This window comes from Pristiophorus japonicus, chromosome 24 (genome assembly GCF_044704955.1).
Source record: "Pristiophorus japonicus isolate sPriJap1 chromosome 24, sPriJap1.hap1, whole genome shotgun sequence".
Taxonomy (NCBI): Eukaryota; Metazoa; Chordata; class Chondrichthyes; family Pristiophoridae; genus Pristiophorus; species Pristiophorus japonicus.
Genome location: NC_092000.1, coordinates 2,841,296 through 2,853,852, shown reverse-complemented (window position 1 = coordinate 2,853,852; position 12,557 = coordinate 2,841,296). Strand labels below are relative to the sequence as shown.

The window sequence follows — 12,557 nt, the reverse complement described above, 5'->3', positions numbered from 1 at the left end:
TGAGTTTTGTGTAAAGTTCAAGTCTTTGTGGCGCTTAGCACCACACTAGCCATTGGAGCACTCTTATCTTTTGCTTTGACAGCAATGGTAGGGGCCCAGGTGTTCAGTGCTGCAATGTATTTGCTTCACGAGTTCTTTGCTTAAGAATTCATAGCAATACATTGTTATTAAGAACTAGTTGGTTTATTAGCAAAGGTTTAACAATCACACTACACATTACCAGTTCATCCACCAGGCTCACAACCACCTGCCCCATCGTGGATCCCCCCCTGAACCCAACTGGCTGGGGTTTTATTGAGTCTTGTTAACATCACGTGACTGGCTAAGTCACTCCCAACTCAACAGCCCTGCAAACAGGTGCATACATTACAAGGGCACTCTGCATTTTTGGGATTTGGCTTTGAATGCTTCCTTGACTTGTGTGTCGGAATCAGTTAGGATTCCAATTTATAGCAGAAATACAGCAGCTAAGTGGATATGCGATTCTAATTTGCTTCTGCAAATGTTGCAAGTATGATACAATCTTAGCACCGCCATCTGTATCACCCAATGAGCATTTTGACTGGTTCACCTGCCATTGTAAATGATGGCGCCAAAAGTGAAGACATTGCTGACCAAAACCAAAATGGTAACTGCAGCCGTGGCTCGGTGGGGATAAATGCATCGCCTGGTGAATCACACAGCTCCAATTTGGCTTCAAAGCTTCTCTCCCTCCTTCAGTCCTCCACAACGAACCTTTTGAGACAGACAACCAAAGGGGTACCCCTAGCCTTGAGAGGCAAGAAAACTTCCATCATCTCCATAAATAAGAAACTGCTCTCGGGTGTGTGTAACTCATTTTATTAAAGCTTGTGGCTGCTGGCCTCGCGCCTGTCTGCGATGCTGTTTGGGCAGCTCGGTCACTGGATGATGGTATCCAGGCAGTAGCTGTCAAAAGCTCACACTTGGACTGGTTTACCACGTGTCGGTCTAAAGGGAAAAGAAAGAAAGGCAGTCAGTAAGGAGCAGGATCAGAGGGAGAAGGGGCTTTGTTCTCCCTAGTTCTCCCCAGATTGGTGTGAGCCTGTGAATGGTGCAGTACGGTGTAGTACAGGGCTGCACACTGTTTTTACCATCAATGCCCGACTGGCTATGCCAGGGTTGATGGTGTTTAAGGAGAGACCAAGTGTTTTGCTCTCCTTTTCTCTTTCACCCTGGGCCGCTCAAACATCGTTGAAAAGGAACCAGGTTGCCTTGTGTGTCTCTTTTATTGGTTTGGGTGCAAGTGAGGGAGTGTTGGAGAGGGGATCGTCACCATGAACACTTTGAATTATTGCTCTCTCTCTAACTGAGTAAGGCCAGTCCCAGTTGGATCTGAAGCCTAACCTTGCTGCTTTTATATTGCAGTGCTTGTTATGGGAGAGTGGCAGTAGGGCAGCCCAGTGGTGCCATGCTTACCTGTTTGCTTTTTGGCCAGTTGCCGTTGTGCAAGAATCCAGCTGTGAGACTGCAGGAGGTGGCGGATCTGCACTGCTGCGGGGACCAGGTAAGACGGGCACTTTATATTTCTAACCAGGAGCCCTCTGTCAGCACTTGCTGTTGTCAAACACCAAATGGCTGCACAGCGCTTTGGGACGTCCCTGCGGTCGTGAAAGGCCACTGCATAAATGCAAGTCTTTCTTTGCATCACAGACTCCTGTAACTCAGTGGTCCCATCTCTTGCCTCTGAGCCACAATGTGGAGGGTTCGAACCCCACACCAGACAGTCCCAGCGAATGGAGACGGGAGCTCCGGCTCCGAATTCTGGATGGGTGTGGGTGGCCCCCAGTCATCGTACGAGTTGTGGGAGCCCATAAACCCCCCCATCGGCTGGGATAATGATGGTTACGGCCTTGGCAGAAGCCCACACGTAGGGGGCCTGTTAATCAGCCCGTGAATCCTTCCGCTACTTCATACTAAGGGCAGAGTGTGAATATAGCATCACAAAATGCTTAAAGAGAGAGATTAATAGGGGTGGGATCAGGACCAAGATTTAAACTGCAACAGTGTACCAGGACATGGGGACCCTGCTTTTGCTATCTACTCTGGGTTGGATATAACAATGCAGCATAAATGCCCCAATCACACTGGCCCAGTTAGGTACACACGGACATGATGGGCCGAAATAGTTTCTTTCTGTGCTGTAAATTTCTATGTTTGTACATTTCTATAATGCTCCCTCTTTTCTGTTTAATCAACAAACACAGCCCGACCCCACCTCTACCGTCCACTCCAACCCCAACTGTAGCAAAGTAGAGGATTTCCCCCCTTTTTAATGTCACGGACCGGACCCACTTTAAACCACTAAATCCTGATGGGCAGATCTCCTGTTTCTGTGCTCCTGGTACACACTGGGATTGGACATCAGGAAACTGGCCATCCTCAGCCTGATTTGCTGTTAAAATACAGGGGACAGAATATATGGCGCTGTTAGCTCTTGATGTGACCAGCTAGGACGGTTTGGAATACTGACTCTAAGCCACTGACCCGCTGGGAAATGTTTGGGACGCAAGGATCTTCAGCTAAAGGCCTGAATTCGAGTTAGCTTCACTAGTGGCTCAGTGCTGAATGCACAGGCTGCTGTGGAATGAGGCCATACAGCTTGAGAAGGGACACAGGTTCTCACTCCAGGGACTTGAATGCAAAAATCCAGGCTGACACTCCAGTGCAGTACTGAGGGAGCGCTGCACTGTGAGAGGGGCAGTACTGAGGGAGTGCTGTACTGTCTGAGGGGCAGTACTGAGGGAGCGTTGCACTGTCGGAGGGGCAGTACTGATGGAGCGCTGCACTGTCGGAAGGGCAGTACTGAGGGAATGCTGCAGTGTCGGAGGGGCAGTACTGAGGGAGTGCCGCACTGTCGGAGGGGCAGTACTGAGGGAGTGCTGCAGTGTCGGAGGGGCAGTACTGAGGGAGTGCCGCACTGTCGGAGGGGCAGTACTGAGGGAGTGCTGCAGTGTCAGAGGGGCAGTACTGAGGGAGTGCCGCACTGTCGGAGGGGCAGTAGAGGGAGTGCTGCAGTGTCGGAGGGGCAGTACTGAGGGAGCGCCGCACTGTCGGAAGGGCAGTACTGAGGGAGTGCTGCAGTGTTGGAGGGGCAGTACTGAGGGAGTGCCGCACTGTCGGAGGGGCAGTACTGAGGGAGTGCTGCAGTGTCGGAGGGGCAGTACTGAGGGAGTGCTGCAGTGTCGGAGGGGCAGTACTGAGGGAGTGCTGCAGTGTTGGAGGGGCAGTACTGAGGGAGCGCCGCACTGTCGGAAGGGCAGTACTGGGGGAGTGCCGCACTGTCGGAGGGGCAGTACTGAGGGAGTGCTGCAGTGTCGGAGATGTTGGATGAGATGTTAAACCGAGGCCCCGTCAGCGTGCTCAAGTGGACATAAAAGATCCTATGGCACTATTTTGAAGAAGAGTAGGGGTGTCCTGGCCAATATTGATCCCTCAATCAACTTCACTAAAACAGATGATCTGGTCATTATCGCGTTGCTGTTTGTGGGAGCTTGCTGTGCACAAATTGGCTGCTGTTGTTTCCCACATTACAACAGTGACTACACTCCAAAAAGTACTTCATTGGCTGTAAAGCACTTTAGGACGTCCGGTGGTTGTGAAAGGTGCTATATAAATCCAAATCTTTTCTATAACTCACATCAGAATCTGAGGCATTGGACGTTTGTTTCAGCATCAGCTCTTTCCTTGCGCACTCAATACTTCTACCTGTCGAAGACAAAGAATGAGTCCATTAGTAATGGCCCTAACATACTCATTATATTGGTTATTTGCTCAGGAAGGGGGCAGATGACTAATTGACTCGCGTTACCGCTGACTGCTCTTAAGTATCATTAACATTGCGGCGCTCCATGGTGCCACATAGGTCTGCATCCCACACAACGTTCTCATTATTTCAGTGAATTGCCCCATACACCTCAATGTTGTGTTCCCCTGATGGCTCAGCACACCACGTCAGTGCTGAAGTCTTGGATCATCCTGATCCATGTGGCTCAGTGCCACCACATCGGGCAGTGCCCTCACCCACTGAGCCACCTGGCAATTGTTCTGTAAACTGAAATGTGAAGGGAGGCAATGACACAAATGGTTATAGCTCCCACTGGGTATAGAGCGAGAGGGCAGGGCAGTGACTTACGTTTTTCTGGTTCCCTCATGGAACTTGTTACCTCTAGACTTGACTGTTCCAACACACTTCTGGCTGGCCTCCCGCATTCTATTCTACGTAAACTAGAGGTGATCCAAAACTCGACTGCCCATGACCTAACTCGCACCAAGTCCCGCTCACCCATCACCCCCTGTACTTGTTGACCCGTGTCCTAACTCGCACCAAATCCCGCTCGCCCATCGCCCCCTGTGCTCACTGCCCCGTGTCCTAACTCGCACCAAGTCCCGCTCACCCATCGCCCCCTGTACTCGTTGACCTGTGTCCTAACTCGCACCAAGTCCCGCTCACCCATCGCCCCCTGTGCTCGCTGCCTCGTGTCCTAACTCGCACCAAGTCCCGCTCACCCATCACCCCCTGTGCTCGCTGCCTCGTGTCCTAACTCGCACCAAGTCCCGCTCACCTATCACCCCCTGTGCTCGCTGCCTCGTGTCCTAACTCGCACCAAGTCCCGCTCACATATCACCCCCTGTGCTCACTGCCCCGTGTCCTAACTCGCACCAAGTCCCGCTCACCCATCACTCCTGTGCTCACTGCCCCGTGTCCTAACTCGCACCAAGTCCCACTCACCCATCACCCCCTGTGCTCACTGCCCCGTGTCCTAACTCGCACCAAGTCCCGTTCACCCATCACTCCTGTGCTCACTGACCCCGTGTCCTAACTCGCACCCAGTCCCGCTCACCCATCACCCCCTGTGCTCACTGCCCCGTGTCCTAACTCGCACCAAGTCCCGTTCACCCATCACTCCTGTGCTCGCTGATCTACATCGGCTTCCGGTTAAGCAATGCCTCGATTTCAAAATTCTCATCCTTAGTTTCAAGTCCCTCCATGGACTCGCCCCCCCGGATTTCTGTAATCTCCTCCAGCCCCACAACCCCCACCGCGTCCCCCTCCCCTGAGATGTCTGCAATCCTCTAATTCTGCCCTCCTGAGCATCCCCGATTATAATCGTTCAGCCATTGGTGGCCGTGCCTTCTGTTGCCTGGGCCCCAAGCTCTGGAACTCCCTGCCTAAACCTCTCCGCCTCTCTACCTCTCTCTCCTTCAATCCACTCCTTAAAACCTACCTCTTTGATCAAGCTTTTGGTCACCTGCACTAATTTCTACTTGCTTGAAATTTCTAATTTCTAATTTTTTATCTCATAACACTCCTGTGAAGCGGCTTGAGCTGTTTCACTACGTTAAAGGCGCTACATAAATACACGTTGTTGAAGGCCAACTGGTTAGGGACCAGTATTCTAGTCGTGATCAAAGATAGCCCAGGCTGTCATGAGACACCAGTAACTAACCATGCCAACACTGGGAATATATCTCTTGCTGGTTTTAGAGCGAGCTTTTATCCTCCCACCCAACTAAAAACAGAATCTGAATCAAACATTGGGCCCACAGAGAGTATAGATGGTGGTTACTCCTTTTGGGAACAACGTTGGAGCATTGGTCAGGTGTGGGGAGATCCGAGAACGGGGATTAGCATAAGGATTAGGGAGCGTGCAGCCACAACATAAACATTCATTGACTTGGAGCATAAATACATTGTGGGTGTGTTTGCATTTTGTGTTGGTTTCAGTCTTCCCATTCTAATGAGAGGGATCTCACGGTGCACATTACAAAAACAAACCCTAGAATCTGTGCTGTTCACACTGACCTCTCTTAATCTTGGCAATGGTATTGTTCTGTTTGCTAGAATAAAAAAGGTTCTGAATCTGCTCCTGCATATCAACCATTGCTAACCTGTGAGGAAACACAAAGGGGAACAGAAACGGTTCAGACCTGACTAGGGTCACACTCACTCACTCACTCTACTCCTTGCGTTCACTCTCACTCCATCCCTCACTCTCACTATCACTCTACTCTTCACCTTCACTCACTCCATCCCTCACTCTCACTATCACTCCATACTCATTCTCACTATCACTCCATACTCATTCTCACTTCATCCCTTACTCTCACTATCACTCCATCCTCATTCTCACTCCATCCCTCACTCTCACTATCACTCTACTCTTCACCTTCTCACTCCATCCCTCACTCTCACTATCACTCCATACTCATTCTCACTTCATCCCTTACTCTCACTATCACTCCATCCTCATTCTCACTCCATCCCTTACTCTCGCTATCACTCCATCCTCATTCTTACTCCATCCCTTACTCTCACTATCACTCTACTCCTCGCGTTCACTCCATCCCTCACCATTTATTTTCTTGTTTGTTTGTTCCAGTCCCCCTCCCACCCTCTCTCTTCCCTCCCCCCCCCCCGAGGATGCTGACTCTCACTGGTTCCTCACCGAGAGGCCGTTCTCAGTGTGTGACCCTGGACAGTGAGTGCCAGCAGAATATTTAACCTTGGGATAACAGCCAAGCCCAATCCTCTCCTCACATCCCAGCAAAGCTCAGTGGATAGTAATGAGCAGGAGTCCTGGCTGATTGCGAGGCGGGATCAGTATCGCCCCAGGCAGTGCATTTACCATCGGTCAGTCCTTTCTCACATCATTGTGTCCACCCTCACTCTCACATTCGCTGCCTTACAGCCTGTTTCTCTTCCACGTACTTAATGTCTTTCAGCTCCTGTTCAGGATCCAGTGACTGTACTTGTCTGCATCTTTGTATTAGTCTCTCTAGAATCTGGGTGGGGGCAAAGAACACAAGAAGTTACTTTGACAGTGTCTGATGCCAGCCGTGAGACAACAGCATAAGCTGTCACCGATGTGCACTGCTTCTATTAAACAGTCCGTTCAGTGCTGAGTTCGCTGGTAACAGCGGTGGGAACGCTACAGCCGCTTTGTGTCCTTGACCGAGGGACAGAGAGGGCAATCCAGTATCAGCCAGGGTTCACACTCCTGATCACTTCCGTGGCCCCTGTCTGGACATGGGGGGGGGGGGGGGGGGCAATAATGGAGGTTCTGCTGGCCCTATGACCTGAGGTGAGGAGGAAAAGGCAGAGAACATTTTCGTCCGTTCTTTCTCAGTATTATTTCCATTCTGCCTCACTGAAAGGAGAGTTGGGATTATTTGAGCCATGTTGAACAATGAGCGTCATTAGCAGAATCTGCAGGAGTGACCCATTCTATTATCAAAGAAACACTGCAGACCTACAACGGTCTAAATACCCTTCAGGGACCCTGGTGCCTCAAGGAGAGTACTGCACTCCTACTGAGGTCCCAGTACCTCTCAGAGAAGTGACCTAGACTTCAGTTCAGAGAGAGTGACCGCTCAGCTGTACAGTGTTGGATTCCCGTGAGTTAAGCCCTGTGGTTTAAATCCTTGCCTGATTGGACACTCGCACTTAATTGGTCCCTCACTGTTTACTTGAACTTCTTGACATCAAAAGCTGTGGCTCAGCGGGCAGCAAACTTGTCTCTGAGTCAGAAGGTTACGGGTTCACGTCCCACTCCAGGATCTTAAGCACATAAATTTAGGCTGACACTCCAGTGCGGTGCTGAGGGAGCGCTGCACAATCTGAGGTGCCATCTTGCAGATGAAACGTTAAACTGAGGTCCTGTCTGCCCTCCCAGGGCAGTATTTCGAAGAAGGGCAGTATTTCGAAGAAGAGCAGGGGAGTTATCCCTAGTGACCTGGGGCCAATATTTATCCCTCAATCAACATCACAAAAAACAGATTATCTGGTCATTATCACATTGCTGGTTGTGGGAGCTTGCTGTGCGCAAATTGGCTGCAGCATTTCCCACATTACAACAGTGACTGCACTCCAAAAGTACTTCATTGGCTGTAAAGTGCTTCGAAGCGTCCGGTGGTCATGAAAGGCGCTATATAAATGTAAGTCTTCTTTCTGACAGTTCTGTGTCTGTGGGAGCTGCAGTACGAATGGGATACTCACATTGCACAGAAGCACATCAGGAGCTTTCCTGGGACAGCACTCCCAGTATAATGGAGAATTTATGGATGGGACACAGTGTAATTGCGATAGAAAGCACAGAGATTCACTGTAGCTGGATTGGCCATGGTGGTTTAATTCATTCTAGCACGTAATGGTCAGGCTGGGAGTCAGACCTATGGTTCTGCACAAGCAGGATATGGTACAGTGCTGTACTGCTGCTTGACCAAGGAATGGTCAAAAACTCAATGTTAAAATCGGCGAGAAGACAGAAGGAAATATCTCCTCCTGCAGTAAGCAGACGTGCGAGGCAAATACTTGGATTGCAAGAAGCTCGTGCAGCAATTGAACAGCAACCTGTCGGCATTTACAGACAACAGAATAAAGAGCAAAGTGAGTTCAGTGCCTTGTTGCTGTACCTGGTTATATTTCTTTTGGTTCTGCCTGAGTATCTTACAATCCGTCAAGCTACTTAACAGATCGTCCTCTTGAATAGCTGCAATCAAAAAGGTGGCAAGCTGTTTAATTTACTTCCCTTTTATTCCCAGTCTCTCTCTGTTTACGTGGGTCACCCACAATTCTCCCAAGTGAATGGCCACCTGGGCAGGTGGGAGGATAAGTGGGAGCGGCCCGAGGACATTTGCTCTTTTTTTCTGGTGAAAAGACCGAACATTTGCCCAGTTCCTCCTCTGCCTGACAGGACATCCCGAGATGGCACAGAATGCACACAGAGACCAGTAATCATAAGGCTGCTCTAACCTCATTTCATCCAACTACTTGGGGCTGGATTCGCACTCGGGACACACTCAGTGTCCTTTTTATATACTTCCTCTCTCTCCCCCCTCCCCCCCCCCCACCTCCCTCGTGCTGATTAATAGAATATGGCTCCCGGAGGACTGCTGCCCAATTAAGCATGATATTTGACCTTGGGGAGCATCACAACCGAAGCCAATTCTGTCCTCGCCCAATAACCACATGTGCTGTCTGATTTGGGGGGCAGGTGCGGAATTTGTGGCCCCTTTATTCCCTCTCTCTAGTTCGGGGATGCTGCAACCAACAAAAATGCTCCACCTTCACCCTCGCTAAGAGCAGATCAGCCTACGGCCCTCCTCATCCGTGGGACTCGGTTCCACACTGGCCACTTGCCCACTCAGCAGCACTTCCAGGGAGCTGCATTCCTATTTTTCAGCTGAAGAGGGGGCATGTCCTTTAACTTCTCAGCAATCCCCTGCCCCTTTAAGTCGATATAATTACACAAACTAACACACTAATGGGGTGAAATTGGTCGGCAGTAGCCTGAAGCGGGGCGATAGCGAATCACTCGGTTTGCTCCAAAGCCCGAGATCAGTTTCACCCCTAATACCTTTTTCAAATGAAGTTGACACACTGCTTCAGACTTGCTTTCAATCCTGCAGTGTGTTTGCACCTTGTAAGGTGCAGCCCGACAGTGGGCGGTTGGCAGCCCAATTCCTTTTATTTTAAACAGAACGGGCAGAACGAGACAACATTAAATTGAGGATATCTTCGAGGTCAGTTGTCCTCTAAAATGTTTGTTTATCTGAATGATTACAGAATTAACATATCCTGAACCTTTCCAACTGTTGGTACCGAACCTTAGCCTGGCTTTACCCTATTGGTACCAAACCCCAAACTGGCATTACCCTGTTGGTACCAAACCCTAACTTGGCACTACCCTGTTGGTACCGAACCCCAGCGTGGCATTACCTATTGGTACCAAACTGGCATTACCCTGTTGGTACCAAACTGGCATTACCCTGTTGGTACCAAACTGGCATTACCCTGTTGGTACCAAACCCCAGCGTGGCATTACCCTGTTGGTACCAAACCCTAGCCTGGCATTACCCTGTTGGTACCAAACCCCAGCCTGGCATTACCCTGTTGGTACCAAACCCTAGCCTGGCATTACCCTGTTGGTACCAAACCCCAGCGTGGCATTACCCTGTTGGTACCAAACCCCAAACTGGCATTACCCTGTTGGTACCAAACCCCAAACTGGCATTTCCCTGTTGGTACCAAACCCCAAACTGGCATTACCCTGTTGGTACCAAACCCCAAACTGGCATTTCCCTGTTGGTACCAAACCCCAAACTGGCATTACCCTGTTGGTACCAAACCCCAGCGTGGCATTACCCTGTTGGTACCAAACCCTAGCCTGGCATTACCCTGTTGGTACCAAACCCCAGCGTGGCATTTGTCGAGTGTATCAGCCCAGTGCCCATCCCAACAGAAGCAGGTAAAGGATACTGACTTAGCTTTCGATTAATTTGCTCTATTTCTTTCCGCAATGATTCACATTCTTCCCATAGAAACTTTTTGCTGCAAGAGACAGAAAGAACTCGGTTAATCAACCCTGATTCTGACAACTCCAGGCAGCATTTGATTCCACCTGCAGCACGTGGAGGATAAGCCCCCACCCGTGTGGCACCAGATCATTAACATGTCGCTCCGGCGACTTTACTTCAATTCAGACTGATCCACATTTAACTGTTGTAAATTTCACCCATCTTTTCTCTGAATCTGCAGATTCAATCAGCAGGGCTTCAGGTTCCTGTCTGGGCACATCTCCACAGCTGAGCCGACCACCTCCCTCTCTCCCCTCAGATGGGCTGGGCAAGTTTTTAAGAACAGAAAATCCAGAGCAAGAAATGGCCATTCAGCTCACCATGTCAGCCAGTGGGTCAGTGGACTCTCGCCTCTGAGTCAGAAGGTTTGTGGGCTCGAGTCCCACTCCAGACTCGAGCACAAAAATCTAGGCTGACACTCCAGGATGAGGAGTTAAACCGAGGCCCCGTCTACTCTCAGGTGGACGTTAACATAGAAACATAGAAAATAGGTGCAGGAGTAGGCCATTCGGCCCTTCGAGCCTGCACCACCATTCAATATGATCGTGGCTGATCATTCACCTCAGTACCCCTTTCCTGCTTTCTCTCCATACCCCTTGATCCCTTTAGCCATAAGGGCCACATCTAAGTCCCTTTTGAATATATCCAACGAACTGGCCTCTTAACAACTTTAAAGATCCCATGGCACTATTTGGAAGAAGAGCAGGGGAGTTATCCCCGGTGTCCTGGCCAATATTTATCTCTCAAGCAACATAACAAAAAAACATCTGGTCATTATCACATTGCTGTTTGTGGAAGCTTGCTGTGCGTAAATTGGCTGCTGCGTTTTCACATGACAACAGTGACTACACTCCAAAAGTACTTCATTGGCTGTAAAGCGCTTTGGGACGTCCGGTGGTTGTGAAAGGCGCTATATAAATGCAAGTTACTTCTATCTTTCACCCAGTGTCCATAAGAGGTCACTGGACATGGATAGAGGGGACTCTTGGCCGATATTCCTTCCCCTGCTAATCTCTAGTCGCCTGTGCTCTGATGGGGATTGCTCAGTTAGCACAGGCCTGGGATCAGATCTCATTGAGCTCTAAAGAAGTTCTAAAGATATTTTTTATGATGGAAGTTTCTCTGTCTCTCTCTCTGCGTCGCTTACCTCTCGTGTATTTCTGCCGCAAGCTCCTCCGCCTGGCTGCTGGTCTCTGTTGTCTGCACCTTGTCCACCACCAGCTGGGACAGCTCTTGTGTTTTGGTCAGGTTTGAGGACAGCTCCTTCTTCCAGTCGTCAATCTTTCTGTCTATCATCAAATTAATCCTGTCCTCTTCAATATTACTGCACATGCTCAGTCTCCGCACTTCCGCTGTGTGAGGCAGAAAGAGTTCATCGATGAGATGCACGTACTGTCCGTCAGCTGCAAGAGGGATGGATTTTGGGCGGGTGGGGGAAGTGGAGCCATCCCAAGTGGGTGGCGCAGTTTGTCAGTGCGCACCCTGGGCTGCATCGTGCCAATGGGGACGTGGGCTCAAGCTCCCACACAATCGCAGCCATGGGGAGGCATTGAGGGCAGACCAGGGACAGAGGATCAGAAGGAGGTTTTTCTCTGGGTGGGTTGGATGACTTTGAGCAACCGTCACAGTATTGGGTCTGAGGGCAAAATAAAATTAATAAAGAGACCAGTGCAGTACTGAGGGAGCGCCGCACTGTCGGAGGAGCAGTACTGAGGGAGAGCCGCACTGTCGGAGGGGCAGTACTGAGGGAGCGCCGCACTGTCGGAGGGGCAGTGCTGAGGGAGAGCCGCACTGTCGGAGGGGCAGTACTGAGGGAGCGCCGCACTGTCAGAGGGGCAGTGCTGAGGGAGAGCCGCACTGTCGGAGGGGCAGTACTGAGGGAGAGCCGCACTGTCAGAGGGGCAGTACTGAGGGAGAGCCGCACTGTCGGAGGGGCAGTGCTGAGGGAGAGCCGCACTGTCGGAGGGGCAGTACTGAGGGAGTGCCGCACTGTCGGAGGGGCAGAACTGAGGGAGAGCCGCACTGTCGGAGGGGCAGTACTGAGGGAGCGTCGAAGGGGCAGTACTGAGGGAGTGCCGCACTGTCGGAGGGGCAGTACTGAGGGAGCGCCGCACTGTGGGAGGGGCAGTACTGAGGGAGCGCCGCACTGTGGGAGGGGCAGTACTGAGGGAGCGCCGCAC

The 12,557-nt window shown here is 50.7% G+C and overlaps 1 protein-coding gene across 5 annotated transcripts in view; it reads right to left on the bottom strand.

The window, feature by feature from the left end:
- Window positions 1–221: 221 nt before the first annotated feature.
- The window catches only part of LOC139237879 (coiled-coil domain-containing protein 159-like), a 33,736-nt gene continuing 21,400 nt past the window's right edge, over window positions 222–12,557 (bottom strand). For 4 of the 5 annotated variants that reach the window (XM_070867130.1, XM_070867131.1, XM_070867129.1 and 1 more), the window contains exons 6-12: window positions 11,525–11,729; window positions 10,284–10,351; window positions 8,434–8,510; window positions 6,731–6,804; window positions 5,825–5,910; window positions 3,659–3,726; window positions 222–969 (exon numbers count right to left, since the gene is read on the bottom strand). In XM_070867130.1, coding sequence (XP_070723231.1) covers window positions 955–969; window positions 3,659–3,726; window positions 5,825–5,910; window positions 6,731–6,804; window positions 8,434–8,510; window positions 10,284–10,351; window positions 11,525–11,729 — 593 coding nt within the window. In that variant the 3' untranslated portion in view covers window positions 222–954. The remainder of the gene's footprint in view (window positions 970–3,658; window positions 3,727–5,824; window positions 5,911–6,730; window positions 6,805–8,433; window positions 8,511–10,283; window positions 10,352–11,524; window positions 11,730–12,557) is intronic. The other variant, XM_070867133.1, reaches the window with a different exon arrangement.